Below are 27,917 nucleotides of genomic sequence, written 5' to 3'. Positions count from 1 at the left end.
AAAAAAAAATGGATGTTGACAATTCGAGGATGATATTGTATATACTTATGCACTAATCACCAGACGGTCTCATTAGTACGTGAGCATTAATCTTGACTTCATGTAATCGAAGCAAATTTATGGTGATTGTGATAATGAATCTACCGGCAAACAGGATGTCTGTTCTGTGTAATGAAGACCTTTACAGTATGAACATTGAATAGTGCAATGAAAAAAAACCCCATACATTTTCTTTGAATTATCCAGTTCTAGAGTGCTTTATGAAGTTTCAAGCAGCCACTGAATGTGATCCACTGACCAGTGGCCAGTTTTCTTCTGTCCGTACAGAGAGGATCGAATGAGGAGGAAACAGTGTCCTCGTTCAAACTTCTACATTTACACTTTAGCTCAAAACTATGGGATTAAAGAAAATCCTTATATTCAGAAAGCAAATATTTTACACACTTGAAATAAATATATATTAATATATATTATCACCTATTTATCATGTTCTATCGGGCAAACCTTGATTACATACATCCTGATAATGTCATAAACACATACACAACGTATAGAAACACTCTGTACCTCCCTGAAGAACCTAACTTCAGTGAGTATTTAAACAATGCACATTTGGCCCTTTGCTCTTTGACTCATAAAGAATACAAATCTGGACAGTTATGGGTCCAATAAATATAAAATATAAGTTGAAGTTGATTTACAGAAGAAAAAGATCATAAAGTAGTTGTTGGTAGATATGGAAGCAAACAAAACTCAAGAGAATCCTCCTCTGCTGATGGACGGCATCAAAGACATTTCCTTCAGTTTGAGATCATGCCCATATTATCCTGAATCTGTAGATAACCTTTGATCCACATCAAATCAGTAATCTAATGATCACTTCTCATAAGCCTTATTCTGCAGGTAACTGAAGAGCGCCTCTAGTCCTTTGGTTGAACACCACAGCTGCTTCAGCATCCGACACTCTTTCTCATTCACTTCCTCTAGGACTGACATAAGGATACCCCTCACCAGGCATTTGGATTCTTCTAAAACCTTTTAAAAAAACACACACAGAAAGGGGAGAGGGTCATTTGGTTATATCGATAAAAAACAATGCATGAGCCTCTAGATCAGGACCTACCACTGCATTGCAGGATGCCATTTCCTTCACACGCAGCATCACTTCTTGGTTAAATGTTGTGGGCCAGAAAACTTGTGACACCAGACCGCGACTGCATGCTTCTTGTGCTGTGAGTTTTCTTCCACAGAACAGCATCTCGTTGGCCTGCCATTGAAAACAGAAGGGGGGATATAGGTATGATATGGTGATATGTTTGATCTGGGTAAAAACAGGTAATACGGATGTTATAAGAGAAATCAAATTAGATCAAAGCGCCAAAAGCCTTGATATTCCTTAGACTTACCAGAGCTACGCCCAAGATCTGGGGGAAGGTGTAAGAGGAGCATCCAGAGGGGGTGAGGTGAAGGGCTGCACATGGAGTTTGGAACCATGCCCTCTCACTAGCCCACACTACATCACAAAGGGGCAAGATGGAGGCACCCAAGCCTAGAGCAGGTCCGTTTATTGCTGCCACAATGGGTTTCTTGAAGTGGATGAATGCCAGCACAAACTCCCTAAAAGGGGTCACAGAATGATCAGTATTGACTGTGTCAAGTCTACTGGCAAGTAAGAAGAGTGTGTTTACAGCGGAGAGATTTCTTCTTACCGTACAGCATCTGCGATGCGGCTGCTCTCTTTTCTGCGGTCAGTGGACAGGCGGCCTATCAGATATGACGGCTCCAGGCCACTGCAGAAAACAGTCCCCACGGAGCTGAGCAATAATAATTTACTGTCATCAGCAGCTGCATTACCCAGAGCTCGACACACTTCGTTCATGATCTGAAGGGAAATAGGAGGTGCGTATTACTTACATTCAGTTCTTAGAGGAAGGCCCAACATTCACTAAGGATGGCACACAGATAGACCTAATGAATGAGGACACAGGCAATGCAAGAATAGGTTTTTTTTCCATTCCTACAATACTGTCAGCTTATGGAAAAATGCATTTACAGTAGTGCTATTTATCTGGCATAACTAGGATTTTTCAGGATCTAATTAAAAAAAAAACAGTTAAAGACATATAGCAGTAAGCATTGGGAGAATAATTTAATTATTTTGCTAATAAAAAAAAGGTATTACTAAAATAAATATATAATATTATAATATATATATAAATTATATAATAAAATACCACTAAAGCGAAACTCATAATGCAAGCTTTGAGTCTCTTGTTACGTAGAACTATCACATTCTTCCAGCCATTTTGCAAAAGAAAATATATACTATTTTATCATGACTACAATCTACAAATTCTTTCAGCAAAGGGGAGTGTATAGTTATTGTGTCAAGTAACTTCATATTTAAACTAGACCTGCAAGCAGGTAACAACGGGGTCCAAGCCCCCAGCGCAACTCGGGACGGCAGACCCACGGATGTGATGCAATTCGGACCCGCAGGTCCATGGGCAAGACACAAGTCACAGCTTGAACACAGCATGGATAGTAAAAAAAAAAAGAAAGTGTTGGTATTTGAAAAAGTAGATATTGCAGTTGTTCACATAATGTACATATTACTCAATTTTGCATAACAGCTCCAGCTTGTGGCCGATTAACGTCATATTTTGCACAGACCCTCAGTGCGGCACGCAAAATTACTCTTCGAAGTTCAAAGTCTGCTTTATTGTCAAATCTGCAATATGTGCCAGATATACAGAGGAATCTGTGTCAATGTCCAGAGGTGGCCTCCTTACAGCCTGGTGGATGAAGCTGTTCAATCAGTCTGGTTGTACTCGCTTGGAGGCTCCTGTACCTTCTCCCAAATTGCAGGAGGCTGAAGAGGTTGTGTGAGGAGTGGCTGGGATCACCCACAATGTTGGTTGCCTTGCGGTTGAGGCGGGTTCCATAAATATCCAGGAGTGAGGGGAGCGGGACACCAATGATCCGACCAGCAACCTTCACTATGTCCTGCAGAGTCCTGAGGTTGGAGGCAGTGCTGCTCCCGTACCACACACTGATGCAGCTGGTCAGGATGCTCTTGATGGTGCCCTAGTAAAGGGAGCACATGATGGTTGGGGGGGCTCTTGCTCTCTTTAGTTTCCAGAGGAAGAAGAGGCGACGCTGGGACTTCTTGGCCAGTGATGCGGTGTTGTATGTCTAGGAGAGGTCCTCACTGATGTGCACCCCCAGGAATGTGGTGCTGCTCACTCTCTCTACAGCAGCACCGTTGATGGTCAGTGGGGATTTAGAGGTGTGGCCTCTCCGGAAGTCAATAACAACCTCCTTGGTCTTTCCGATGTTTAGAAAGAGGTTGTTATTTTTGCACCATGTGGACAGTTGGCTGACCTCCTTCCTGTAGTGGGTCTCATCATTGTTGGAGATGAGACCCACCATGGTTGTGTGGGTCGCAAACTTCACTGTGGTTGCTGCTGAAGGATGCAGCGCAGACTTGGGTCAGCACTCCATGTTGTCATGTTGTTCTGTGCTTCAAACCTGGCAAAGAAGCTGTTGAGGTCATTCAGCAGATCGTTGTTGCTGTCACAGGTCTGTGGCGAGGGTTTGTCGTCTGTGATGGTCAGGATACCACCGCTGATACTGGGAGCCACACTGTTTGCATTGCGTGGCTCCCAGCCCCCTTTGGGCCCATAATAAAAACATACTCAACAACAATTATAGAGCACAATTGGATTAGGAAGGAGGGTTTGTCTAAAACATTATGATATCTTAGTCATGTCTGTTTTTACAAACTTAAGTATTAGAGGCTTGTATGTTGTCGGCATAATGCATAGATACAGCACTGCTAATGCTAGTTGTAATGGCTGTATTAATAGTATTCACTGGTTAATTTCTTAGATGCAGTACATTTTAGTTTTTCGTCACTACCAAACATATATTCACAAGTATCTGTATATATATGTTTCCATTTGTGAGGTGATTTTGTGGAATGGACTGGAGAAAGAAATCAAACAAAGTAACAACCTTAGTTTAAAAAAAAAGTATGATAAACTATTTATCACACAAAACAGAAATGAAGGAGGGGAATGTAAAGTGATGGTAAATATGTAAAGATGGTGATATTGTTATTGGTTTTGTTTTTTACATTCTTGGGTTCTTAATGATGTTGATTAAGCATAAAGAGGAGGATTATAGTGATTTAGTTGTGGGGATGGACGCTGGAGCAGAGAGTGGTTTATTTATTGGATGTTTTGGTAGGTAAACAACAGGGTTAGGATGAGTAGGACTAGACAATAATAGTGCTTCTTCCTACTTATTTAAAAACATGAAATTGTGAGAAAAGTTATTTGTGCACATGCAATACTGTATAATAACTCACGTATATTTTTCTCTTAATTGATTTCAAGAAAATAATCAAAGAAAAAAAAATTTGATGGTCAGCGTCCAGTTGAGTACACTTGCAGTATACTTCAACAAATGGGACAGATTTCACTCTACCAGTCAATATCAGCAGTGCATCGTTAAGCATCAACAGACAAGTCTTTGGCCTTTGTCTCATGTGATGAAGAAAGGAGCAATCCTATTGTCTGACAGCCAACCGAATAAGAAGTCGTCTGGAAACCCACACCACCACCACATCACAGCCTCCAGTCAATGTGCCGACTCTATTTCTACATTTTAATCAGATTATCACCCTTGACCCATATTAACCATTCAGCGTCAAAGTGAATTTAATTCTCTATCTGACCAAGCACATAATCTGTCCCCATTTTTAACTGGTTGTGGTGTGTGTGTGTGTGTGTGTGTGTGTGTGTGTGTGTGTGTGTGTGTGTGTGTGTGTGTGTGTGAATATGAGTAACATTATTTTAGCAAAGTGAATTCAACATCATGCTCAGATACAAGAGGCAGAGTCAGGCAGAGGCTGGCTCCAGTCGTTGAAACGGAGAGGAAGGGAGAGCAGTCAAAGTGCCATTTGTGTGCAATGAGCAGATGCCTCGAGGACATTTGTAGAACAAAAGATGGTATCCACAACAAAGAAACTTTCAACAGCAAGCATCAGCTCCCTAGAAATGAAATCACCACCTCTAGGGGTGGGCATTTAATCAATCATGTGATTTGAATTTGAATAGGTCTGACAGACTTTTTCCCAGTTCTTTCAGTTTCCTGATGCCTTTTGAAATTGTAAGCCAAAGATACCTAATTCCTCAAAGCAGAAATAGCTTGCCTTTTTCTGGGGCTATATCCAAAACCAGTGAACTCTCGTTCACTTCCTCACTGCTCTCTGTAGAACAGACAGAAGGTAAACTCGGAGCACTAGAATGCCACGTTGGTACCTAAACTCAAATACCATTGTGGACAGTGAATAGGATGCACCACATGTTAAACGGGCGATGACTTAGGACTAATTGCATTTAATATACCAAAGTTCTTTATTTTTTGTTTTTCCATTCCTAAAAATCATTCATTTTGGCGGGCTCACTTTCACACTGTCATGGCTTACTTGGAAACTCAGATACAACATAGCCATCGTTAACGTTATTAGTATCACCTGTGCTTTTCCTGCTATGGCAAGTCAAAATGTCTGCTGTGAAAAAGGCCAACCGGGACTCTTAATTAAGGCTTTATTAAAGGCATTCCAATTTGAATATGGAATATTTAATTGGAACATTCTTTGAGAAAGCCTTTGACACAATCAATCATGACATATTAATCAATAAACTGGAACGGCACAGGATCAGTGGGATAGTTTTGCATTGGGTTGAGAGTTATTTAAAGGGCCGGAGTCAATTTGTTAAGTTGGGAGACTATAGCTCATCCTGCTTGGACATTGCCTGTGGCGTCCCCCAGGGGTCAGTGCTGGGTCCCAAATAGTTTATTCTATATATAAATGATATATGTAACGTCTCAAATATGTTGAAATTGGTACTATTTGCTGACGACACAAACATGTTTTGCTCAGGGGAGAATTTACAGGAGCTTCTGGGGTGTATCACAGAAGAAATGTGTACATTAAAAAGGTGGTTTGATAGAAACAAATTATCTTTAAATTTAAACAAAACCAAATTCATGTTATTTGGGAACTGTAAAATTAACACTCAAGCAATAATACAGATGGACGGGCTGGACATTGCAAGGGTACATAAAAATAAATGTCTGGGTGTAATTATAGATGAAAAAATAACATGGAAACCTCCCATAAAGCATGTTCGAAGCAAACTGTCACGGAGCATCTCAGTACTAAGTAAGGCTAAACACTTTCTGGAACACAAATTACTCCACATTCTTTACTATTCACTGATATTATCGTATTTGAGTTACTGTGCAGAGATTTGGGGCAATACTTTTGCGGGGAAAAGAGGGGTATGACAAACACTAGGGTTCTCACATTTTGCCATACTTGTCATTTATTTATTTTTACACAAGCGGTTATTGTGTTGTTTATTGGTTATTGTTTGTTTTGAGCGTATTAAAAAAACAAAAACAAAAAGCTAGAATAAGCTAATGCTTCTTCCTACTCCTTTTCAAACATACAAAGGGTTTTAATGACTAGTGCTTCAAGTATAATATATTTTTCACATGTTTGAAATAAAGCATTCATTCATTAATTCAAAGGCAGGTGTGCAGGAATTAGGCTTACATTTACAGTATTTGCTTACAAATGTATCATATTCTTCATAAGCAATGACAAGCAAATTTTGTTTAGAACAAAAATCAATAAAATGCAAAAAAAGAAACAAGTGGACAACCAGCCACATGACCTAAGAAATATAATCATCTAAACTAACTATTTGTTAATGTTGGATAAAAGTGTGTACCTACACCCGTGTAGCCTCTGTCACTAAGTAAAGACAAGTTGATGAGGGTGAGAAATATCCTGAGCTATATGACCAGCGATTCTGTTTTTATGAAGGTAACTGAAAAAAACATATTGCCTGGTGTGCCATACTGCCCTACAATGCCTAAATGCAGTAACTGCGAAATCACGAGTAGCACAAGTTCTGCACAGTTTTGAGCCTGAAAATCTTGAGGTTTAGGATTAATTTAGTTAAAAGTGATACCGTGGCAAACCAGTAAACCATAATCTAAACCAAAATGAATTTGTTGGCACAGGCGTTACAAAATCTAGCATGTGACAGGAGACTTTGGCCAATCAGAGCGTGCTCCTATTGACAGAGAGGGAGCGCTGCAAGAAAAGGTCTCACTCGGTTTCAAATTCTGGTGTTTTTTTCCCCACTTTTTACCTACTTGCATCATATGATGGCTGCGACGGCAGTGTGTTTTTAGCTTGTCTCTGGGTGCGTTCATAAACAGTCATTTTGGAGTGCACTCTGGCACAAACTGGACCATTTGTAAATTCTGAGCGCTGTTGGAATATATACCGTTCGGTTATTCAAAGCAAGACACTCTCAGAGCAGCAGAGTGTATTCTGGGAGCTCTGTCTGAGGAGAGGGAGCAGCAGAACACAGAGCGCTAAGAATGTTTTAATGTAACTATTCATTCATTCATTCATTCATATAAATAGAACTCTCTAACAACAATGCTCTCATTTTAGTGTAGAATGTCAGATTGGATTTAGGAACGCACCGTATCTCAGTCTGTTTGAGTTCTGTAGGAGAGAAACGGGGCATGCAAATGCATTAGTATGAGTAGAACAGATTTGGGAAGGGCCTAATCACTAGACCCTTTCAGGGGCCTAACCATTTCTGTAGTGGCCCTGATTAGCAGTATAGCTGTTATGTACTATAAGTGACTGTGTGTCAGAAGTGAGAAAGGTGACAGAAAGAGTACCAGTTATCAGCATGGGGGACTTTCTCACTTAAAGCAAGCACTGAGGGTCTGGTTAAAAAAATGCTCAGGGATATTTTTATAGATTTTCCAAAGCCATTCAGCAGGCACATCCACAGACTCTCTTGTTCCTGTAGCTTCAAAGACTGTGCAACAGAGCTATCAGAGCTGTTTGATAAGCCCACAGCTTACGGGCTTACTGTCACACATGAAAGTACACACACACATGTGCACACACAGTTTAGGCCACTTCAGTGCCTGTGAAGTACAGGCTGCCGTACACACAGCGCTGTATCAAAGCCAGAACCACCCTCTGTTGAAGATCTAAGATCCTACAATCTGAGGGGGGAGAAAATCCTGTTTACCTATGTTTATGATCCAGAGGTGGGTGATCGTGACACATGCTATTATCCGTGGCTCAACTCACTATTATATTAATGGACCTCTAAGCAATATGTAAAGAAAAAAAACCATTAAAAACTATATTTTCATTTCTTTAAAATGTTTTCTAAGTGTCGACAGTCAAGAGGTTAAGTTTTAAAATGTTTCCTAAGTTAACATATGGGAATTGACACCACCCAGTTTCGATGATTTGCAAACCTTTGAAACCCCATATTTTACTGAAAATAGCACAAAGACTGTTGAGGCTGAGTAATTTCCATTTTGAATTTGATGACAGTGACATGTTTCAAAAAAGAAACTTGGCAACAAAAGACTGGAAAAGTTGTGAAATGCTAAAAGAAAATACGCAAAGGGAACATCTTAAAATGAATGGGGTTAACTGGCAACGGATTAGTACCATTTTTAGGTACAAAATGATGTGATGTGATGGCAAATCCAACAATTTAACAATAATGTTTCTCAATGTAAAATGCACAGAATTTGGGGATTTCATCATCTACAGTTCTGAAGAAATCTCTGTATGTGAGGGACAAGGCTGAAAACCAGTATTGTAGGACCGTCATCTTCAGGCCCTCAGACGGCACAGCATTAAAAACAGACACGATTCTATTGAGGACATCACTGCATCGTTCTGTTCCAGATTTATGGCGTTGAATAATGGATAAAAACATAATGACACAGTGAAGTTGTCCTTTTGGATATAAAATGTCAGCACTTCATCATTTTGTCCTTTTATCAAGATCATTAGTGTGAAATGTTGTCATAATTAACGTAGGCATTCATGAGAACAAAATCCCTCCAGGGGTTCCTGAGATATTGCGTTCACAAGTATTGGACGTACGGATGGATGGACAACCCGAAAACATAATTCAGCCGCGGCTGTCGGCATGGAGGCATAAAACATTAAACAGTCACAATAATCAGTACCAAGAGTCCAAAGGCGAACAAACTGGTGAAAGCATCGACTGAACTGTGAAAGAAAGTTACTGAATACTTTCAGGGGAAATTTTAAAATGGAGCAGCTCGTGGTTGATTGGAGTGTGGAAATGAGCAACCAATCACAGGATGGTAATTTCCTGCAGGCAGCAAGTGCTACAAGTGGATCATCACAACGCAAGAAGATACAGCATCAGAGCAGAGAGCCATTAAACTGCATTCAATGTTGCGGACGTCCTAGCATTATTAAGCTGTCATATTTGAACCTCTTCATTGAGACTGGCTCATGTAAAGCAGCACATTATGACAGTGGCAATCACAAGACTACACAAAAACACAGTCTAAAAATAGGCACAGTGTTGGATCCATGTTAAAATTATAGGCTTGGATATAACTCGAGCATCCCTGTCCATCACTGGGACCATTCATAATAAATCACAGGTACCAGGTGTCTGATTTACATAGAGTTAGCAGGTGATGGACAAATTGCTGAGGAGACTGAGGAAAATACGTCAAAAGCCAGTGAACACACAGCTTGTAGATTATTCACCCTAAAATGATGCAGACTAGAGGAGACTCAGCAGGTATATCGTCAGACCTAATAAAAAGTGCTCCAAATATTCTGATGCTAATTGGACAGAACAGGAAAGTTAGTGTCAACAATCTCTAGCAGAGATGTCAGTGTTATTTCTATATAGCATGCAGTGGAAACCATTGGAAATCTGGCCATCTTTAGGGTCTCCAGTTCTCTTGAAGGATAATAACATAATGCTCTCCTCCATGAACCTGCTGCATAATTTCTCTCTAGTTCAATTGACATTTTGCTGCAATAACAACAGATGGCATAACACTGGATTATATGTACCCCTAATTACTTGTAGAAATCTTGTTTGGCAGGAGACCGTTTTCTGTGTCAGTACTAAGGACAGAGCCCAGAGGCTATTTTCTAACCTTATTTTCTGAGTATACGCACTCTGTTTCCGCAGTGTCACGCTGTGTCAGATTAATGCAGCTAAACACATTCACACCTGGCAGCTGTCGAATAAAACCACTGTTTTCTAAAGTTGTCTTTTGAAAAGCTCCCCTGGAGCAGTTGGGGAGTAAGTGCGGAGCTCCAGGGCCTCTCTACAGCAGCTAATGAGGAAACTTTTCTCATTTATATTTCCCAAACAGAGCTCCATGGCAACTGGAATACAATCAAGAAGTTACAAAATTAATCGTAGGTCTTGATACATTGATATATACCAGAGAAACACAAAAACATAGGGGACACATGTATATTCCCGTTCTCACCTCTGGTGTCAGAGCGTTGTTGTCTGTCGTTTGGCTGGAAAGCAGGACATGCGTAAAGCCTTCCTCCTTCCTGACCACGATGTCTCGGAATCGACAGTTGCTCTCGTTCTGTCGCACGTTGTACCTGAGTCTCTTGTCGAACACGTAGCCTTTCTCCTCAGCCATCTTCCGCTTTACTGAGCTGGGTAGATGCATCTTGCCATTGGCCAAAGGGGAGCCTGACACAGAAGAGGGATGACAAAACAGGTCAATGTGAGTTCTTATCACTTACTGATAATTAATTAATACACCTGCTACACCATTATAGAAACATGAAAAATTAATTAAAAATGACTGTGTATAAAATATATTGAAATTTTTGAACATGGATTTTGGTTGACAACATAATTATGTCTAAGAAAATCTGTATGCATGCTTGTCAACACTGAACCAAGAAATGGCTTTGAAAAATGCAAGAGATGTTTATAAGGATCATTTTGGGGAAAACGTTTAAACACTGACATTTCAACCAGTAAAATTATTAGATAATATAGTTAAACTGAAGAACTTTTAAAAGCTCTGGGAGAGTGACTTGTTTTTCTTTGAGATAGGCTTCTGATTAAGAACTATATGGAGCTTGGTTTGACTTTGTATAGAAAACAATTGCATATCTGATATTGAAATGTGGACAGCCTGTCTGTGTAATGTCTCATTGACTGTCAGCGGAGGAAGAATCTGTCTCTGTTGTTATTGCAGCATGAAACATATGCACCTTTATACTAAAACTTCTGAACGTATTAGAAAAACATGAAGTTTGGATCAGATGCATGACATTTTCTTTTATCTTAACATTCACAGCTGGCATGCAGGTCACTAATGTGCCCAGATAGCAATCACCTATTTCTGTGCCAACAATAATTTCTCTCTCTCTGCATGATATCTGAGCTGTCGCTGCGGGATTCATCCAATTCAAACTTTTGTTGATTGCATTAACATTTCTAGCTTGAATACCGCAAACAGCTGAATTTGTTTGCTTGCAGAGAAACCTTGACTCATGGGAGCAGTGCAATCTCTATCGTCATGAATGCAAAAACTGTTGTGATACACGTAAATTGATAAAAAGCTGACTAAAAGCTGAGTATTCAGTTGTATACCATCATCTGCTGAACTGATGAAAGAATAAAGACACACAAGTTGAGCAGTGTATGGGTCCTTTATCTAAGATAAAGTGATGCAGTGTAGTAGGAAACAATGACTCACAAATAAGTCATAAATCACTCAAGAACACAATCACAGTTTTTGTCACCACAGCAAGTGGCGTATAAATAAAAGCTCTCAATGAGAACTCCAGTCTGTGTTTTTCACCATGAGTGATTTCAAGATGAACTAGAAGGACATTTGGAAAGCGTAGACCTCTCACAATGCTAATTCAGTGTGATTTTTTTCTTTAATTTCAACACCACATGAATACAGCATAAATGCCCTATCTTACAATGATAACGAAAGTGAAGAAAAAAAAATGCATATCATCCCAGTGATTCCGATCCACTCAAAAATGGAATTCTTCCTTGGCCCGTGATACACCCTTCCATCAAGATTCATGAACAACGGGCCAGTAGTTTTTCTGTAATCCTGCTGACCAACAAAAAGACAGACCAAGTTGAACACAAAACCTCCTTGGCGGTGGTAATAATAATAATGCCGTGAAGCTGTGAGACCCAGTCCTTGCTTCAAAAATCAGTAAAACTTGACCTTTAAGTTGGTCACTAAAAACAAACAGTAATAGCAAACTAAATGAGAAAACGCAGGTTGTGACTTTCTAGGCTATTACAAAACAAATTCAGGTAATTTAGGCTGAAGATACGAGAAATTGGCATTAGATTTTTAAACTCTCAATTAAAGGTTTACAATGTGTCATCCCTCCAAGGCTTTCTCAAACTCCAGACCAGACATTACAATTTGAATTACAGTTAAACCTAATAAATTAAGGCTTTGTTCCTCTAACAAACAGAATTATCTGGAGTTTGACTCTGCAATACAAAATTTTAATCAGCAGTGATCTTCAGATGAAGAGTCTGTTTCAATTTAATTCTACAGAGGAAGACCATAAACAGAGATCAGCCTGGATCCATGGGATTTCTCTTGTGGCAGCAGTGATTCAAAATGATTGTAGGACAAAAGGCTGAGTGCTACTGATTGTCATGGAAACGCCAGCATCTCGATTTTTGTGGTAAAATTACTGATATTTGCAACATCTTGTCTTTGCGCCCACAATTTATTTGTAGAAAGGCAATGATATACAGTAATGGCAGCACAAATTCATATCTACCCTAGGTTACAGCTATCATTTTCTGTGGTGAAACAGCAACCTGAAGGGAATGTTTCATGAAGAAAGGTCAATCAAACCAACATCTCGAACACCACTACGTGACACTGGCTTGATGTTGCTATGCAAGCAAGTATATGGCGCTCCTTTTCTAACAATACTTTAGAAGAAAAATTACATAATCTTGTGTGCACATTTCGCTGCTAGTTGACAATGACAGAGACACCCTGTGACAGTGCAGCAGAATTATCAGTGGAACTGAGGGTGCTGAATGAGGTGAGCAGGTAGACTTTTGACTTTTGATTAGGTAATTAGGATCCATAATGGCTGCCAGACCTCTTAGGTTAGGCTGCTAGCCCTAATTTTCTTAAGTAGAGAAGTTGATGTCTGACTATCAAGTTGTGGTGCTTTGAAATGAGTCTGCTAACCTAGAATTGGTGATGTAGCCCCCAAAAGTACACTAGCCATCAGTTGAATACATTGTTAAACATGATTGAGGTTGATGGGAAAAGTGCACTAACAAACAGTGAAACCAGTAACGATTGAGAAAGCACAACAAGCACATAATGTGCATACCAATATCCACACATTCTGCATGTTCTGTGTATTTGAACACAACAGTAATGGTACCACACACAACAGGGGAAAGGTATCGTGGACAGAATGGACAAACTCCCATATTAATCCAATCACTTACACATGAGCGCTGTTATTCAAATAAGATAGAAAACCCAACAATTTGTGTTAAACAAGTCGAGATGACTTTTTGAAAATGTATGTAATGATTAACAGGACGTGGACTGTGACCCAGGAGTGAAATTCAAAGGTGTTATCAGCTGCTCCTGTAGTAAAAATGCAATATTAGATTGTGTGGTTCCAGGTTTTCGAACCCGCCGGATGGCTTGGGCCCTTTTGGGTGGAGTTTGCATGTTCTCCCTGTGTCAGCCTGGGTCTTTTTTAGCTTCCTCACACAGTTCAAAGACATGCAGGAGTCTAAATTGACCCCGAAAATCGGTTATAGATAATGGAATACTAGAAAGTTGTTTAAATGATCATCTTAATCAGCATCAGCCAAGCTTTATGTTTTTCTATTGCATTCAATTTCTTAACATCTTACCTAGCTCAGTGGTGAACTGCTGCCCAGTGGTATCCATGTCTCCTAGTTCTCCATCCACTCTGTCCAAGGGCAGTCTATGTGACCTTGCTGCTGTTCTGAACATGAGAGGATCCATCTCTCCATTCTGGAGTCCGTTATGAGGAACCCTCACTGGAGGAACAAAGTGAGGCCCTCCTGGTGGAGAAGCCTTGAATGTCATGGCTTTGCTAATTCTGTCCCCTAAAGCATGTTTCCCAGATCCAACACCCGCCTTCCTCAGCTTCTGAGTGGGTGCTGACCCTCCACTTCCCATCCCTGGAACAGCTCCTACTCTAACCCCGACAGCCGGGCCACAGGTCCTTTTCTTCTTTCGGGCCTCTGAGCGAGCTCTGGAGGTTTCTGTAGCGGATGGCTGGCTGGTGATGAGGGGCTCTTGACGATTTTTTGGGACTTTAGGCCGTTTGTGTGAGTGCAATCTCAGGCTGTTGAACTGGTCGATGAATTCCTCGCAGTGCAGGAGGTGGTGCTCTGGCTCCCATGTGTCCTCCTTACTTCCATAACCTTTCCACCTTATCAGGTACTCCCACTTACCCTTCTTATTCCGCCTCTTGTCCACAATCCGCTCCACCTACAGACAGCATACAGAAGGTATGAAATGAGACAGTATTTGAAAATACAGAAAACATGTTTAATACACAGATTTAGCAGTTTAAACACTCCCAAAATACTGCTTGTCTTTAGGAAAAAAAAAACTATGTACTGATAAACCGATCATCAATGGGCTTGCACGCTGATAGAAAACCACCCTTCAACTTGTCAAGCTACTGCTGACAATGACCCTGATGAACGCATTGGTCAAAAACACATTGTTATGTAAAATAAAGGTATTTTGTACAAACCCTACAGTGTGCCTTGGATTTTATATGGTGCTGAAAAGCACGGCCTCATGGGAGTGTAGACCCCTTGTAGGTGCACTTTATTGCCAAGCACCATACACAGCTGCATTGTGGGTCCAGCAGCCACAACATTGAAAATTGCTGTGAATATTCATGAAGATGAATCCTCTTGTTTTTGCTGTAATTTGCTGAAACCATCAAAATGTTTACTTTGTACACAGTAAATGGAAATGGTGAAATGGTCAGATTTCCATGACAGTGGCAAATCCATGTTTCCCAGAGAGATAACCCTTCATAATGATGCATGTTTTAATGTTGAATTAAATGGAGACATTGCCAAGCAGTGTCAAATCTTAAAAAAGGTACATTTTGTGACATATGTCAAGTCTAAGATAAGGGCTAATTCCCTGCAAAAGAAAGATAAGAGACCGGAGCTGTGCTGAGATGAGCTGCAGGCTGTGATCATGAAGAAAATTTACACTCCTGCTTTTTTTACAGACCACGGCACATTAGCAAATGTAACTATTTGACACAGGCCCGTAATTAATCCCAGTAAAGGAATAAAGTGTAAAAAGCGACACAAAAACTACACAAATTCTTAGCTAAATGTACAGAATGAAATAAAAAGTAGAGGGAAAATTAAACCAAGATCTCTACTTCAGTGGGAAAACTATTGTATAGGTGTCCTGTTCTGTCAGCATAGTTGGGGAAATGGCTTTAATTAGATACATTATGGGATATACAACACAAAATATATGTTCATCTCATCTCATCTCATCTTCATCCGCTTATCCGGGGTCGGGTCACGGGGGCAGCAGCTTTAGCAGGGGACCCCAAACTTCCCTTTCCCGGGCCACATTAACCAGCTCTAACTGGGGGATCCCGAGGCGTTCCCAGGCCAGTGTGGAGATATAATCTCTCCACCTAGTCCTGGGTATTCCCCGAGGCCTCCTCCCAGCTGGACGTGCCTGGAACACCTCCCTAGGGAGGCGCTCAGGGGGCATCCTTACTAGATGCCCGAACCACCTCAACTGGCTCCTTTCAACGCTAAGGAGCAGCGGCTCTACTCCGAGTTCCTCACGGATGGCTGAACTTCTCACCCTATCTCTAAGGGAGACTCCAGCCACCCTCCTGAGAAAACCCATTTCGGCCGCTTGTACTCGCGACCTCGTTCTTTCGGTCATGACCCAACTTTCATGACCATAGGTGAGGGTAGGAACGAAGATTGACCGGTAGATCGAGAGATTTGCCTTCCGGCTCAGCTCTCTTTTCGTCACAACGTTGCGGTAGAGCGACTTCAACACCGCCCTCGCCTTCTGATTCTCCGGCAAAACTCGTCCCCTCACTCGTGAACATGATCCCCAGGTACTTGAACTCCTTCACTTGGGGTAAGGACTCATTCCAAATATATGTTGTTGTTCCATAAACAAAGGGGCAATGACATATGTCATCATTTGCTAAATGACTAGCCATAATAGTATAGACAAACTAATCACCCAAATAATCAGTGTGAATCCTTACTTTGCAATTCAACTTGATACACACACACACACACACACACACACACACACACACACACACACACACACACACACACACACACACACACACACACACACACACACACACACACACACACACACACACACACACACACACACACACACACACACACACACACACACACACACACACACACACACACACACACACACACACACACACACACACACACACACACACACACACACACACACACACACACACACACACACAAAGTTTTTGTAAGGCCATGTTAAATAATAGGACATTTAGACAGGGTCTTGGGCCATGATACTGATGGAAAATGGTTGGAAGGTTTCATTCGAGCTTTTAGCACAGCTGTGGTAATAACTGCTCATGTTCTCAGATGTGCTGGGCACATTAAGAGGAGTAAACAGCCTTTGATGGGTGAGCTGCAGGGGTGTCACAGAAATGAACAGACGATTAGGTTGCTTACAGTCCCAAACAATGTCACAGCACTACAGAGAGATGCATGCAGAGAAAAGAAGAGAAGGAAGGACTAAGTGTGGGGCAAACTGGAGAGGTTTAAAAACACTTGATGCTTAAGTTTGAGCTAGCAGAGGATGAGTAAATGTGGGGCTTTGGTATCCTCCATCCCCAACCATACAGTACTGTTTTCATCACATTATGTGTATAAAGTCCGACAAAGCGTAACAATGCTGACATAAGGATCAAACAAAAAAGGCTCTGTGTACATTAAGCGCTCCATTCTTTAATACACTATTTCTGTGTGAAATGACTCAGTACTAGTGCTTCTGAGTCATATTTAGACTTCTGCCCACAGTGAAATGCCTGAACAACCAAACAGAAAAATATTTTCTTCTTCATTCTCTTTTTGATTGGCAATCAACAAAACCAAGCATTGCAGCTATTATATGGTAGGTGGGACAGAAAACCCAATTGTAACTGGAATAAACTTAAAAACCAAATTAACAGATTGTTGTTTTATGGTCGGGATGTCACCTGTGTGTTTGGCTATATTCCTGCTTAAAATAACCAAGAGATGGTTAGAGGCAACTAAAGACTATCTTCTTAACTTTACTGCCATGAACACCCCAACTCTCACTGGGCGGCTGACATCAATGTTTTGCATAAGGTCAGTTTTTCTGGTACACACTGAAACACCCATTGGGAAGGGGTCTAGAACCTGTTCCAGTTGAGAACCGGTAACAAAGTGGAATTGGAATCGGAAGCCTCTGAGCTTATCAATTCCTTTTATTGATGCCAGCATGTTTTTCTGACAGTTGCGCATTGCAAATTCAATGACGTTATACTCATTAATCTATGCTGCTGAGAACTTTAGTATTATATAGCACTTTCCTGGACTCAAAATCGCTTTACAAAACAGAGCAAAAACAAAACAAAATAAAACAAAACAAAACAACATACAGGCACGAATGAAAGGAAAGAGGACGTGGGGCTATGGGTAGGCAGAGGTGAAGAGATGGGTCTTAAGGCGAGACTGGAAGATGGTGAGGGACTCAGAGGTGCGGATCTCTTGGGGGAGGGAGTTCCAGAGCCTGGGAGCTGCCCTTTCAATAAGGAGTCATGGATGGCAGAGAGGAAGAAATGGTTGGACCAGGCTCTATGGTAGGTGGCCATCTGAGATCAGCCCCTAACCCCTTGAACAAATGGGAGGGGGTCCCCAGGATCACTGGGTCTCTGATTTGTTCATAACAGCAACCACAACCCAGATGCCACCACAATCTAAGGAAAACTCTCAATTGTGGAACGTCAACACACTCACTTCCACCAATGGTGTAACTCTATCACTCAGTGACTCAAAGTCTTCAAAGGGCTGGCCCTCGTATTGGTTGCAAATATAAATACTATTTTTTTCCTCTCGTAAGTTTCTGATGCCAGTAGAGATTGATCAAAGTACAAAATTAAGGATTTTCAAGAACTTATTCTTCTCCTATTCAGTGACACACAGCGGGCAAAGACATGCCAAGTGCAAACCTTCAGCTCACACTGAACCAACACATCTACAGTGAGATTCCCTGTAACCCTTTGTATCTACAATATATCCTGCTTTAGTGTCTGTTTCCTACTGATAACTAAATTCCATCAGAAGCGTGCTTGTTAATTACCTTGCACAGCAGCTGAATTCTCGCGATAACAGAAGATCATGTGTGAATCATGTTCAAATAACACATGGAAATCCATCTTGTCAGGCTCCAAGTAATGCGTCTTTAACTCGGCTAGAAGCCAATCAGTGCCCTGTGTGAAGCTACTGGCAGTTAAGGGGGGAGGAGAGAGCGGGGGTGATGATGACAGGAGAGGTAACCACTCATTCAAAACAACAATGGTGGCTCTTAAAGAGGTTAGCTTAGATGCTTAAATACTGTCAGTTTTATCAGAACTGGAGAGTTTTTCTTTAATTAGAGAACAGCACTGAATACTTTTTTTGGTGGAGCAGATGTATTCTCTCTTCTTCCGACTGACTTCGGCAAGAGTTTGATAGACAGATGGTTCATCCAATCACCTGCCATGTATGTTAAGAAAGTGCATACCCTTTCCCTATCAGTTTCCGATAATGCCTTCCCAGCTGGTTCTGTGTAACAACAAAAAAACTCAGAGGGGACCTGATAGCCCTGGATGGTTGTAAATTTTTTAAAAGGGGTTTAATGTAGCTGTGGTAATAACTGCTCATCATTTCCTCTGAAGTGTTGAGTATAGTAACAGGAGTAAACAGCCTTTTGGTGAGCTTCAGGGGTGTCATTGAAATGAACAGGCGATTTGACAATGTCAAACGTTACCATATAACAGCATAGCAGAGACACATGCAAAGAAAAGGAGAAGGAAAGTAGAGGAGGCAGATAGAAGAGCCAAAGAGGTTTTAGTAACCCTTCAGTATGAGCTGGGAAAACTGAGGTGGGCATATCCTCCCTCAGCTGCCAAATGCCTTTTCAGAATCATCCAACCCAACGCATAGTATGAAAAACATACAATGGTCTTTCAGAGATGTCAAGACTGGTGTGTAAGGTATATGTGACATCACTGTTGCCTATGGTAACAGTTACATATGCAATAGAGCACACGTCTGACCACACCTATCAGTCATGCTGGGTCTGCACAGGAGCCCAGTTTGCATCACTCAACTGCAGCAAGACCAGGAAGTAACAACCAAGCTACATGCACAACCAACATCTACAGTAAATTCCCTGGAAACATCCAGCCGAAGGCAGTTGACATCGGTGTGTTATCAGATTACAAAGAAAAGACTTTATGCTTTTGTTCCAATGCACTGTAAAAATAATTACAAAATTAATTATCACACATCTAGTTCAGTATTAAACAGACACACCAGGTTACAGTCACAGTCTGCGTATCATTGTAGTGAGTGTCTGCAAGGTGTGCCTCGCTCCTCACTGCATATTAAGGGATGATTGCGGAACTAATAGGAGAAGACATAAATACATATTCCATTGGATTTATTAATGTTATGTAATTTGCGACTGTCCTTCGCATGGAAAAATGTTTAAACTCTAAATAAAAGTTGAAAAAGTTGTATTTAGTGGAATTTACAAGAACCACAAGGAAGGTTGCAGTAGGGAAAAATAAAGCACATTAGGACGAAAAATTAAGCAACTAGGCTATTAATGAACCCAATATCTGATTACTGTAACGCAAGTAAACAGTTGACGTGGAGTTTTGGCGTCTGTTCATCAAACTTGAAATTGAACTTGACAATCAACTTTTTTGTTCTTCTCCGATTTGTGTTATCACTTTATGTTCTATTAATTCCCCGTGAACATGATTATTGCCTCATTTCCCTCTGAACGACAAATGTCAACATGCTAGTGGCCAGTGCAATCTATTTTCAATGAAAAGCAGTTAAAGTCTGCTTGAGAAGTCGCTTTGTCGTTAGATGACGCCACAGCCTCTTGCCAGGCTGAAGAAAGCATCTTCAATGCAGAACTCTATGAAAATATTGCAGAGTGGATAGTGGTGAGTGTCCTTGCAGCAATAATCTTCTTTAGATTATTGTGTATAGCCTGTATTTAGATATCCTGTAATATATCCTCTGTTGTCCAGGCTCACTGGTGGGCAGTGCTGTTGATGGGCATCGCTCTTATTATGCTCATAAAAGAATGAAAGTCAAGCTCTCGACTCTAACAACTTTCTCATTAGCCATCGTTATTTTTCAAGATGCTATCATTGCAGAAATATGAGAATAATTCTTCTTTTAATTACAAAAAAAATGTATGAAGACTGTTGTATAGATTGCTGAACTTAAGCATCATGAATAGAGAGGATCCAGTCTGTGGAATAAAGTCACTTTATGCAACTCTGGGTATTTTGAAAAAAAAAAAAAAAAACTTTAATCGTTAAGTTGGATCATTATGAAATAAACAAAGGAGAAGGTATTCCCCCGGACAAACAATGGGGCTCTGATCGTTAGGAACACACATTAATTGAATGAATTGAATTTAATTGACTCTAAAAAAGTCCCTAAAGGGTTCTAAAACTCCACAAATCTAGAGGAAAAGGATGCTAAGTTAGTTACACTGGTATCACCAAAATCATTAGGATTTATCCCTTGGGAATTATAAATCCATCAGTGTTGAGCAGATAAATGAAAACTCTGACCTGCCTTTACCAATAGATGAAAAGTCAGGGGATCACTAAAGTCATTAAGGGCGCACTCACACTGTCCTTCCGCACCGGGCCAAAACCGTTTTTTCAGCTAAAGCCTAGTGCGTTTGAGCAGTGTGAGTGCACCTGCTCCGCGCATAACTGCGGTCAGCGGGCCGTCCACGGCCCGCCTGAGAGAGGTGGGCTTTTGTAGAGCCCGTTTGCACATGTATGAGCACGAGCGCGCGCACATGTACGAGCACGAGGCCTACGACGGTTCTGACTTAATTTATGTGCGCCTGTTCGGACATAGAAAAAAGAAGCAGGGACCATGCGCGGACATTTAACAACAACAACAATGGTGCCGAAAGGTTCACGTTGGTTTGATGCGGAGGTGGAGTGTTTACTGCAGATTTGGTCGGATGAAAATATTCAAAAAAAGTCGACAAGACGCACAAAAACTCTGAGGTCTATGGAAAGATTTGTAAACAAAGCGACGCATCGCGATGATGGCAATCAATGCGTGTTACGGCGTGATGACGTATGGACAGCAAGAAGCATTTGCGCGAGGCCCAGGCAGTGTGAGTACAAACGGGCCTGGGGCGCGGGGGGAGAGGGGAGGGGGGACAAGTACCCTAAAGCCCGGGGCGCGGTGCGGAAGGACAGTGTGAGTGCGCCCTAAGATTAATCCTCTTGGCACCATGGATATTTGTATCAAATTTCAGCACGGCTGGAGAAGACGCACCATCACATAGAGCTTCAGTGTCCGCAGCAGAGAAACACTGTCAAATTCATGACTGTTTGTAACCACCACCAACAAGTACAGTGAAGAAATGGATTTAGACTTTTCACCTTTACATGTATTGCAATCTTTTGTTCTTTTGATCAATTATTGGGCGGAGATTCACTCAAAGATTTAGTTCCTTTAGTAGATGGCAGTAGTATTGAAGAGACAAGTACGGGCGAGTAGCTAAAGTGTTCTTTACCGTGGAGGCATGCTACCAGGTGTGTCACTAGCTAGTGAAAACAAAGTAAGACCCCCTGTCAGACAAAGGTTTGGGGGTTTCTCCCCCAAGACATTTTTTAAATTGGGCTGATGAACATGCAATTGTGACGTAGTTTAAGAAGAAAAGGAAAGACCAATGGTCATGTGTGACTCCTGTCGGGGCACGCCTCCTGAGTAGGTTAATGTTTATGTTAAGGATAGGAAAGGTCAGCACAGACACTAGCAGCCAGAATGAGACATTAGAACAGTCTATAGCCTCAGAAACACTGACATGCACCAACCCGATTTCAAGTGGACCAGGTTGAATTCACTGCTGGTCTCCTGAAACTTTGCAAACTAGAAGACATCACTGCTCCGCAGACGTTTTCTCTCCCGACCGGTGTTTAGGTTTAACGAGTGACCCGGTGCACCACCAGCCACGTACCGGTCACCCTGGTGTCAAAGTATCTCCTTTTTATACAGTCTTTGAGTATCTCTCTTAAAAACATAATCGTGTTTTCATCATCTGCAGTCACTACAGCGACTGCAGAGGCACTCAGCTGAAAGTCTCCAGTTAACAGGCCCAGTCATTAAACCGAAACACAGGCAAGTCAGTCTGCTTTAAGTTTGATTTTGCAGACACTTGTCAGTGTGGACACATCACATCACATTTTGTGGTTTTCACTGCTACAATGTGGCTGGTAATCCAACCACATAAAAGTCTACTGTACTGGGCTAGTTTCATTATCAAGATGTTGGGTTTTTTCATTAGATAGCACAGAGGTCCGGGGATATTCCCAAGAGATCCGGGGCCCAGGTCTAACAATGTGCCTGCATGCTACAATAACAACATTTTGTCATGACTTTAAGGCAACACTCAGTCAGTAACTGATATACAAATGGTAATTTTGAGGGTGAAGTTGTTTTTCTAACAGGAATTTTAAACCATTCTAATGTGTGGGTCAAGGGTTAATTGTTGAATGTACTTAGTAAATAAAGTGTTAGCAGTGAGCATCTCTAAACAGCAGTTGACCCCAGTAACTGTTATTTTCTTAACTACATTGTTGATATGGACAGTGTCACGTTTATTCGTGGTGCTTCATCTGCCTAAATGTATTTTACAAAGTTGGCAGAAAGCCTTTTGGGAAAAGGTTTTCACATAAACATTGTAGATGGTTTGGTGTCATGATAGCTATTGAACACAACTTGCTAGTTTACCATTCTACTAAGAAAGAGAACAATGGCCTAGGTTACTAATAGGTCTATGAGGCATGCAATAGATCAGGGGCCGTATTCACAAAACATCTTAAGGCTAAAAGTAGGTCCTAACTTGCTGATTTAGGAGTAACTCTTAAAAATAAGGGGCTTTTCACTCCTAATTTGAGGACTCCTAACTTTTTAAGATAAGTGTCCTCTCAAGGACTCCTAAGTCACTAAGAGTTAATCAGGAACGACCTAACATGGTTGCTGCAGTCAACATTTTGAAGAGATTAAATCATAGTGAGCTTTTAAAAATCACCTTAATTAAGATGGCATTATGAACATGGTAGAAGTGGTCAGGGATGCCATCGCATCACCAACGAATAAAAAACAGCAAATATTTCCGCAAATTAAAGTTGGTACAACTCTCTGCTATTTGGCTACGGGAAAAATGCAGCTGTGCAACGCAGACGATCTTGGCATCTCTCAGCTGTCAGTCAGTAGGATTTTGCACCAGACGATAAATGAACAATACAGGCCGCACGTAGTGCTAATGTAAGGGATGCATACAGAGAAACTACCCTCCTCCCAACGGGGAAGTCTGATCACAACCTGGTTCACCTACAGCCACTGTACACCCCCCTGGTCCAAAAATAGCCTGTGACACTCGCACCATCGGACGGAGTACCTGAACTTCTGCGCAGACGTGGTCTCCCCTGTCAAACCTGTCTGCCGTTACCCTAATAACAAGCAGTGGGTAACGCAGGAAGTTAAGGCTGTCCTCAACAAGAAGAAGGCTGTCTTCAGGAGCAGGGACAGGGAGGCCATGAAGGCAGCACAGCAGGAGGTGAAACACTGTGTGAGGGAAGCTAAGGACACCTACAGGAGAATGGTGGAGCAGAAGCTAAGGGAGAACAACATGAGGGAGATCTGAATAAGGGAAGCGGCACAGCGAGGATTCTCTTCTTGGACTTCTCCAGTGCCTTTAACACCATCCAGCCCCCTATACTTCAGGACAAACTGAACAGGATGGGAGTGGACCCCTATCTGGTGGACTGGGTCAGAGACTGCCTCACTGACTGACACTACAATTCGGAGCTGTGTCACATACAAAAGTACGCCGATGACACAGCCATTGTGGGATGTATCAGGGGTGACAGAGAGAAGGAGTATTGGAGTCTGGTAGGGGACTTTGCTCTCTGGTGCCACACTAACCACCTACAGCTCAACACCTCCAAGACGAAGGAGCTGGTCATTGATTTTGGGAGGTCCAGACCAAGACCGCGACCAGTCCTGCTAGAGGGAGCTGAGGTCGAGGCTGTGGACTCATACAAATACCTCGGGCTGTGGCTGGACAATAAACTGGACTGGACAACACACACCAGCCACCTGTACAGGAAGACACAAAGCAGGTTGTATTTCCTGAGGAGACTGCGGCCCTTCAACATCTGTAGCAAACTGCTGTGGATGTTTTTTGGTCACCAGTGTCCTCTTCTACACTGTGGTGTGCTGTGGGGGGGGGGGGGGGCAGCATATCCAAGAAGGACACCTTCAGACTGGATAAACTGTGGGCTGGCTCTGGGGTCGGCATAAAACTGGACTCGCTGGTGACGGTGGCAGAGAGGAGGACACTGGACAAACTGCTGGACATTATGGACAATGACAGCCACCCCCTGCACACCGTCATCAGCAACCAGAGGAGCTGGTTCAGTGGAAGGCTGCTCCTGCCCAAGTGTAGGACCAACAGGCTCAAGAACTCCTTTGTCCCTCAGGCCATGATCCTCTACAACTCCTCACTTGGGGGGAGCAGAAAATAAAGAGGACAGAAGGGAAGGAGTGGGAGCCACTCACTGTGCAATTAATAATCTACTCTTACACACCTGGATACTTATCTTATTCTTTTTTGTGCAAAAACTTTATCCATCACTTAAGTGCAATAATTTAATCTTGCTGCTAATTTCTGTCATATACAGTCATACATGTTTTATCTTAAACATTTCCTCTACATTTAACTTATCTGGTTTAACTTTCTGTGATGATTTTATTTGACCTGTATTCTTACATCTAACTCACATATATTTGACTAAGAGTGTATTGCTTACTGTTTGTTTTTTTATACTTTCTGTGTTTATTTACTAAGAGTTTACTGGTTATCCTTTACTGTATTTTTTATACCTCCCTTGTGTTTTTGTAAGCTGCTGGAATCTTAATTTTCTTTGCCAGAGTCATCCAAAGGATCAATAAAGAGAAGTCTAATTCTAAGTCTAAGTTAATTCACTTCCCGATTGAAGTTTTTCTATGATAAATTCCCTCTTAGGGACTCATTCCCTCTCAGCCAATCACTGTGGGTGTAGAAGGTATGAATATGATGTCATACATAGAAACGAGGTTGACCCTGCCCTCTAGTCTTAGCTTAGGAGTCCCTTCCACTCCTTAGTAAAAGTTGGTCTCAGAGGCTTTGGGAATAGGTTTAAAGAAATTACTCTTAAGGAGTACTCTTACCACTAAGATTAAATGTTTTGTGTATACGGCCCCAGAGTGACAGTGCATTTGAGGGACACTCACAACTAGACCGCTTACAGGCTGAATATTGTATTTGGACAGATCATTAATCCTTACCCACTTTCCCCACAGAATTTTACCCAACCATGGTCTCAATCAGACCTGGAGGTCACTGCATGTTCACCCCATCAGCCCAGGCCCCACCATCTTGATTCCCTGACACATTCTTTCCTAAATATGTATCTTCTAACTTTTTAAACAATCTCTTACAGCTCCATCAACATAACATTGATATCTAGTTTATTGGTGCCGTCACTCCCAATGTGTGCAAACTTCTCAAATTTGTTATTTTTGGCACTTCCATGTTGGCATTATTTTTCAGCTCTGTAAGTTGCCGCTTGGTTACACATCAAAGCCCACTAGTACATAAATAAAATAATTTAAAAAGTATTATATTGATAAGTACTGCTTCATTGATATATGCCACATTCAAACACCAACACAAAGTTAAAGGCTGACCTGAATGGTTTTTCCCACTTACCGCTTGTAATTGCTGAATAATATTACTTGAATGCAGCATAAAACAACAGCTCCGTAGTAGTTAAATGAAAATTTAAAAAAAATTATATTAGGGATTAAAGTTATATAAGCAATAAACTGCAGGCTTCACTTGGCTCACTTCAGATCCATCCACGCTCCACCTCTTTGCCCATTTTTGGATTTTGGAGTTGGGTGGCGGCGGGCACTACCAAGATGGCGACGGAGTCAAACACTTTGAGCTTAATTTTGGCTCTTCCAAAAACTATTGTTAGCATTACCAGATGATGTATTTTGTGCTCACAAATACTGTAGCAACATGTTCATAGGTGAAAGATGGATCGTACTGTGCCAATACACTGGATAATACAGTGTATTGTCAAAGTAAAATAATGGGATGCATTACTAAGAACTTATTAATATATCAAATTAAGTATGTGGATACTCTTTTGTCAGCACTATGTTATCATTTTCCAAATGAAATGTTTCCTAGATAAAGAGCAATAACAATAAATAACACATGTGGCAAGGCTAACCACAACAAAACAGTTTGTGAAAAGGCAATTACCAACCTGGTGTGTCTCACTTATCTATTGTCTTCGGAGAGATGTCCTGCTTGACTGTGTATAGTTTGTCAGTGCTCTGAGCAGATAATGTTATCTACCTTAAAACACTCATGAGAGGATCCAAGTGTTTTTGTTGGTTTTCCAGATAAATATTTTTTGTCGCATGTTTAAAATGTCTACTGAACTTTAAAAGGGGGCTGTTTTGTCTAACTATATTTGTTTGTCACTGAAATTCATCAGACATCCACCCCCCATTTCTCTCTGTCACCACCATGACCTGAAACATATGACACCATGTCAGCATACAAAGGCTAATAATGACAGTAAGTGCCGGATTCAGTGAAACTAAGCTTCATGCGAATTCTGGCAGCGGTTCCAGAGTGATGTTGCGCACGAGGGCAGCGTGACCTTCCTGCCACCCGATTCGGGCAACTTTTTTCAGGGAGTCATAATTTCACAAATTCGCACATCAACCGTGGAAGAAGCTCACACATGCTTGCTCATACCGCTCGATAGAACTACTGTGACTTCATATATGTGCCAAAAACACAGCCTGTGAAACAGTCACACACCGCTGTAAAAGACTGTGATGACAAAATATATTTTGGCATGTATGCGCACCTTCAGAACATCACTCCCGTCTGTAGCTCTTCACCATGTCCGCTCAGCGCTGCTGTCACTTTACCACGACTTTCAACTCGGCGACACACTGAGGAGTTCAGCCCTTAAATGACATCTTATCTTTCCACTACAGTCGTGTAGAATTCAGTCAAAGTACATCAGAAGCGACGCAAAGTGTTAAGCATACATTAACCAACCTTGTCTTCGCAAAAGCATGAGGAGGGTTAGTTTCGCCTGTTAAAGGGCTTAGTACACCGCTTTTTACATACGCGACGCCCTCCCCTTTACTTCCTAATTCCATTATTCGTCAATATTACAGAGCATTTTCCATGGGCATGGTGCTATCATACCTCGTAAAGGTCTCCTGAAGCCATTCTGGGGTGCGGACTCCGGCGGCGCGGCGTTCTTGCCTGCCTTGTTGGCTTTTTTTGGACCCTATACTCTCTCGGTGTTTCGGCGAAAGCCCCGATAGACGGGAATTAGCGAGCAGCCGTGTTATTCTGAGCAATCCGCAGTAGCAGATCAGCAGACAGTGTCAATCGAGCCCGGCGCTCTGCGATGGATCGTTCCACACTTAAAACAAACAACCATCGGGGCGGTGCTGTTTACCAAAGACCCAAGTGGAGGACTGAAAATTAAGTCTCCAGCTAAGAATGCA

General features: G+C 41.6%; 1 protein-coding gene across 1 annotated transcript; it reads right to left on the bottom strand.

Annotated features, from left to right (window-relative positions):
- Positions 1-20: 20 nt before the first annotated feature.
- LOC310946387 (chromodomain Y-like protein 2) lies at positions 21-27,715 on the bottom strand. The gene is made up of 7 exons (XM_083912833.1): positions 27,610-27,715; positions 13,833-14,439; positions 10,411-10,628; positions 1,710-1,882; positions 1,407-1,617; positions 1,124-1,267; positions 21-1,035 (listed from the first exon to the last, which is right to left on the bottom strand). Exons 1-7 carry the CDS (start codon positions 27,631-27,633, stop codon positions 877-879), a joined length of 1,536 nt encoding a protein of 511 aa, XP_083768959.1. The 5' UTR covers positions 27,634-27,715; the 3' UTR covers positions 21-876.
- Between the last annotated feature and the right edge of the window lie 202 nt (positions 27,716-27,917).

This window comes from Echiichthys vipera (genome assembly GCF_963691815.1).
Source record: "Echiichthys vipera genome assembly, chromosome: 1".
Classification (NCBI taxonomy): domain Eukaryota; kingdom Metazoa; phylum Chordata; class Actinopteri; order Perciformes; family Trachinidae; genus Echiichthys; species Echiichthys vipera.
The sequence above is the reverse complement of the archived record's forward strand: the minus strand, read 5'-3'. Positions and strand labels throughout refer to the sequence as shown.

What these genes read in the sequence shown, in the direction of transcription:
- LOC310946387 (XM_083912833.1), bottom strand. Translation starts at nt 27,633, where the DNA reads ATGGCTTCAGGAGACCTTTACGAG. An exon ending in ACAACGCTCTGACACCAGAG is followed by an intron (nt 1,883 to 10,410) that starts GTGAGAACGGGA and finishes ATTTCCCTTCAG; the next exon opens with ATCATGAACGAAGTGTGTCG. An exon ending in TGGCATCCTGCAATGCAGTG is followed by an intron (nt 1,036 to 1,123) that starts GTAGGTCCTGAT and finishes TTTTTTTAAAAG; the next exon opens with GTTTTAGAAGAATCCAAATG.